Source organism: Lygodium microphyllum, chromosome 6, assembly GCF_053477565.2.
Source record: "Lygodium microphyllum isolate KBCC chromosome 6, Lygodium_microphyllum_v1.1.10, whole genome shotgun sequence".
Taxonomy (NCBI): domain Eukaryota; kingdom Viridiplantae; phylum Streptophyta; class Polypodiopsida; order Schizaeales; family Lygodiaceae; genus Lygodium; species Lygodium microphyllum.
This window is the reverse complement of record NC_141140.1, coordinates 3483132-3487620: the sequence shown is the minus strand read 5'-3', so window position 1 is coordinate 3487620 and position 4489 is coordinate 3483132. Positions and strand designations below refer to the sequence as shown.

Sequence of the window (4489 nt, the reverse complement as noted above, 5' to 3'; positions counted from 1 at the left end):
ACCTTATGGGTCGGTCATTTTCATTAAGCACACTCCTCTTAAGGTTGTTTGACTCATCTAAGATGGAAAACTAAATAGAGTGCCTCATTGCAACCCTCATATCCTTGTGGATTGATGAGAATACGGGAGACAATATAATTTGCACAAGGGGAAGCTCAGCTCTCATGATGAATACAAGGATTTGCTGTGAAATTACATTAAGTGCCTCAAGATGATTTGATGAAGTCCAAGAATTAATGTATTTCCAAACATACTTGTAGGCAGTTGCACTTGAGCTTGTTTTGATTTTTCTGACTTTTTTTGTTCGCTTTTGATCGTCAACGACACGCATACTCAAACGAGAGAGAGAGAGAGAGAGATCTGCATGCTAGTCTCATAAACATATAGATATATATTCAACATTACGTACATCATACCATCTTTCCCTGGAGCTATTTTTGAGCTAAGATTCTGAAAATGAGTAGTGCCAAGTAGACTTTCTTTTTCATTTTTAAAAGTGAGGTTGGATTGTTATGGGCTTGGCTCATCACTAGATCCTTGCGTAACATACAACCGAGTACGTTGGAGATGTAGATCATTGCTGAAGATACTATAGTGTTGATAATATGGATGGCGGGGCAATCCGCTAGCGACAAAGTAGCTCTTATATAGTTTAGTAATAAGGTAGGCGTTGATGGATGCAACGACTGTTATTGTAATCTGTAGTACGACGTGCAGAGAAGTGTCGTGCGGTTTAATCAACCGGGAACGCCTTGAGGACCTTGACGGAGGTCAGGTCGAGGGGCACGTTGTTGACCAGCGACTCGTTGATGTCCTCGTCGCGGATGCCCTGCTGGAGGTAGAGCGAGATCTTCAGCCCGCCTTCGGGCCCAAGCTGGATGCTACTGCGGTCCAGCTCCTTCTTCCCGGCAAGATCCACAAACAGGAGCTTGATGGACCCGGGACGATCCAAAGGATTCATCGCCGGGGCGTTGTCCTCCTGGCCCCCCATCAGCTCCACGGCCGTCGTGATGCCCAGCCTGACCATGGTCTTGGTGAGGTCCAAGGTTGCCTTCATGTATGTGCGTTTCTCGCAGTTGGCGCAGCGGGCGTCGTTGAGGTTGGCCCTGGCAAACACATAGATGGTGCCGGCAAAGTGCGGCGAGCAGAGGGGCGTGTTGATAGTGGCGTCCGGCTTGTCCAAGAAGACTCTGATGCGAAAAGGCCCGTTGAAGGCGCGCTTGAAGATGCCCTCCACCACCAGAACCCACCGCCAAACGTACGACTCCGGGGGCTTGTACAGGTTGAGCACGTGCGCCAGCATGCGGGTCGGGGGCCACGACTCGCTGCGCGCCTGCGCTATCTCTGGGTAGGTATAGCCACATTGCTCCTCAATGAAGCGAACGTCGTTGGAGATGATGAATTTGTTGACGTCCGTGGTGGAGATCCGGAAGGGAGTCAGGTCGGTGGTGGCGTTGGCCTCGCTGTCGGGCTCGAAGGTGAAGGTCCCGTCATGGTCGGTCTGCAGGGTGTTGGCGCTAAGCCAGCTGTCAGGGTAGCAGTACTGCCAGAGCGCGATGAGGCGGTCGACGTTGGCGTGGTGGAAGAAGAAGATGGGGTCGAAGCCTGCCAGCTCGGGGTACGACATATGGCCGCCCGTGTCCCCGACGGTGTCGTGCAGGAAGTCGTGCACTAGCTCCACCGAGGAGTAGTGACCGTAGTCGGTGCCGTGCTTGCCAGTCAGCTCCGACCAGTAGTGGTTGGAGAAGGAGAGCCAGTCTCTGTGGTGGAACATGGCGTACACGCCCTCCACCAGCTCCGTGTTGGAGTTCTTGAGAACGGTGAAGTTGAGGGTGTCGTCCTGGGTTCGGTAAGAGGAGTCGGGGTGGCGGACGGTGGGGTAGCCCTTGGGGGTGAAGGGGCTGCCTTCAGAGGGCACCACGTAGTAGGGCTTGGCCGGGGGGTTGTACACGTCCGAGGAGGTGTGGGGGCTGCCGACGTCCTCCGGCACCACGAACGCCCTTAGGGGGTTGGGGATGCTGCTCGCCGAGAAGGACCTCCATGGGTAGGCCAGCGAGATGTCCGTGGACATGAAGATGTCCGGCATGCCCAAGGTGCGGGTGGCGTGGGCGGCCCAGTCCCAGTACGGGAGGCGGATGTCGTTGGCGATCTCGGCGGCCGCCTTCTTCTCCTGGGCATCCGACAGGCCCTCCGCCAGGAGCTTGGCCTGGCGGATGATGGACTGCTCCAGCAGCAGCAGGTAGGGGCGGTGCCACGTGGGGAACAGGGGGCTGCCGTGCTGGCAGTAGCCGCCCCACCACGTGCTGCTCTTGGTCCACACGTGGGAGCCCGCGCCGTCGTAGGGCTGGTGGGGGAGGCCGTGGATGCCCGCGATCTGGTAGAAGGACCAGCGGTCGTCGGAGGGGAGCTGCTGGACAGCCTGGAAGGCCAGGAGGAACAGGTCCCGCCGCATTTTCAGGCGGTCCAGCTCCTCTGGGCTCCTGACCTTATTGCTCTGGTCGGCGGGCTTGCTGCCGGCCACCAGAATATGGGGGTAGAAGAACGTCCACACGCTCTCTCTCGCCAGCGGTTTCGCTCCGTCCGCCACGGGGTAGCGGTACACGATCGCATGCGACTCACTGTCGTGCGGATCTACCCCAGTCGTCCCGAGCCGGGTAGCCGTAGGCGCAATATTAAGCTTTTGCTCCTTGTCATGATCAGCTGCTGCCATGGGTGACGAAGATGTATGCAGTCGACCTTAGCCTAAAACTGAATTTGATCTCTGCTTATGGCTTAACGCCGGGACACCTCCAATCTATATATACCTCCACGACGTGCATCCATCATCTTCTCTACAGTCTCGTCGGTGTCGACGTAAGTCTTCTTTACGTACTCCGAGAGTCTAGAGAGGGACACGGCGGCGATTGTTCAACGTGGAGTAAGGCTGTCTATGACCAATTCACATCACTCAGCATGGTGCCATGATGTGAACGTGATTGTGGGGCCCTTTGCAAGTTCGTGTCTAGAGACTAGAGTCCAGCAGCATAGCCCGAGACTCGCCACAGATCACATCGTCACACAACATGCGAGCATTTCTGCTGACCACCTACACCGATGCAATCCTTTAGAACGGCCTTTTACTACCGCTCCCTAACCATGGAAAAGGAAGTCAAAATCTTGAATGTGGTGCCATTAGCGGTGCCGACGAACATGCTGCCGAACGTCCTTAGGGGGTTGGGGATGCTGCTCAAGCACGTTTAGTTGTCCCCTAGTTAGAACTCGGAAACTTCATGCGCGCTTATTTTACTATACAGGAATTAACAAAATCCAATAGGGAGGGAATTGATGACTTTTCCTTTATACTATACCGCTCCGATCTGTTAATCTGTATTCTATATACTAATTCAACAATGTCGACCTCTCTAAGCCTTGAAGTTTCTTGAAGAACTTTGTGAGAGGTAGTTTTTTTTAAAAGCTATTTCTAATTTCATTTCCATAAGGGATTTCTCGATTCCTACGTCTTGAAAATTTTCATTCTTTTTTAGTACCTCAATGATCGATGACACTCAATTAGTGTGCTCAATTAATAATTCGTCTATTTCTTCTCTAACATGATGGGTGTATCGAGGATTCATCGGTCAGGATTGCTGCTTAATATACTTTGTATTATCCTTCAGAGGCTTTTTGTGGTGGGTGAGAAGTTGCAGTGGTATACCCTTAAGGTTAGAGTAATTCCCAATGAAAATGTCTAAATATTCCTTGAGCAAGCTAGTCCATTGTACCTCATTCGCTACACTAAGGTCCTAAACAATGTACATAAGCTTAGGGAGTTCTCCTGGCATTGCCATATTTGCTTTCACTTTGTGAATCATTGGGGTAGGTCTTATGCTTTTCCTTGACTTTGAGTTTCTAACTCCCTCTGGTGGATATTGCAATTTAAGTACTTGCACCTTAAGTAGCCTGGAAGTTTGGTCTTAGCAAACTGGATTGGTTGGGAAATTTTGGGGTTAAAATCATTACTCTCTACATCGGAGTCAGAGCCGATGTTCTCCTAGACTTTTAGTATGTCATCTTCGATTGTGAATCCCTAAGGGTCTAGACAAAAATCATTGAGCTCGTATCCCGTTTTCTTGTAGTCACGTATATTGAGATATTCGAGCCATTTTCATTCCTTGTCAATGTGGCAGACGCTCAATTTGAGAGGGTTTGGGGTCCATACTAATTTTCTCAATGGTGTGGCCATCACTTTCATAATCCACTATTTTAGAATCAGAATCATCATCAACCTGAATTGATTGGTGCTTCTCAAAGTCACTTATTTCCTCGACATCTATGTCCTGCTCTTTTATCAATGAGACAAAGCAGCTATTACGAATGTCAAACAAGAATTGTTGTAGAATTTTCCCATTGCCATGCCTTGGGGGGTTCTTTAACAAGTCTTTGAAGATGGTTTGATTAGTGTTTGCTAAGTTGTAAAACATGGCCACCATTGGCTAAAAATCTTGTGTAA

The 4489-nt window shown here is 50.7% G+C and overlaps 1 protein-coding gene across 1 annotated transcript; it reads right to left on the bottom strand.

Annotated features, from left to right (window-relative positions):
• Nucleotides 1-371: 371 nt before the first annotated feature.
• Nucleotides 372-2759, bottom strand: LOC148034245 (tyrosinase-like). The gene has a single exon (XM_087679212.1). The coding sequence runs from the start codon at nt 2708-2710 to the stop codon at nt 734-736; it is 1977 nt and encodes a 658-aa protein (XP_087535338.1). The 5' UTR covers nt 2711-2759; the 3' UTR covers nt 372-733.
• Between the last annotated feature and the right edge of the window lie 1730 nt (nt 2760-4489).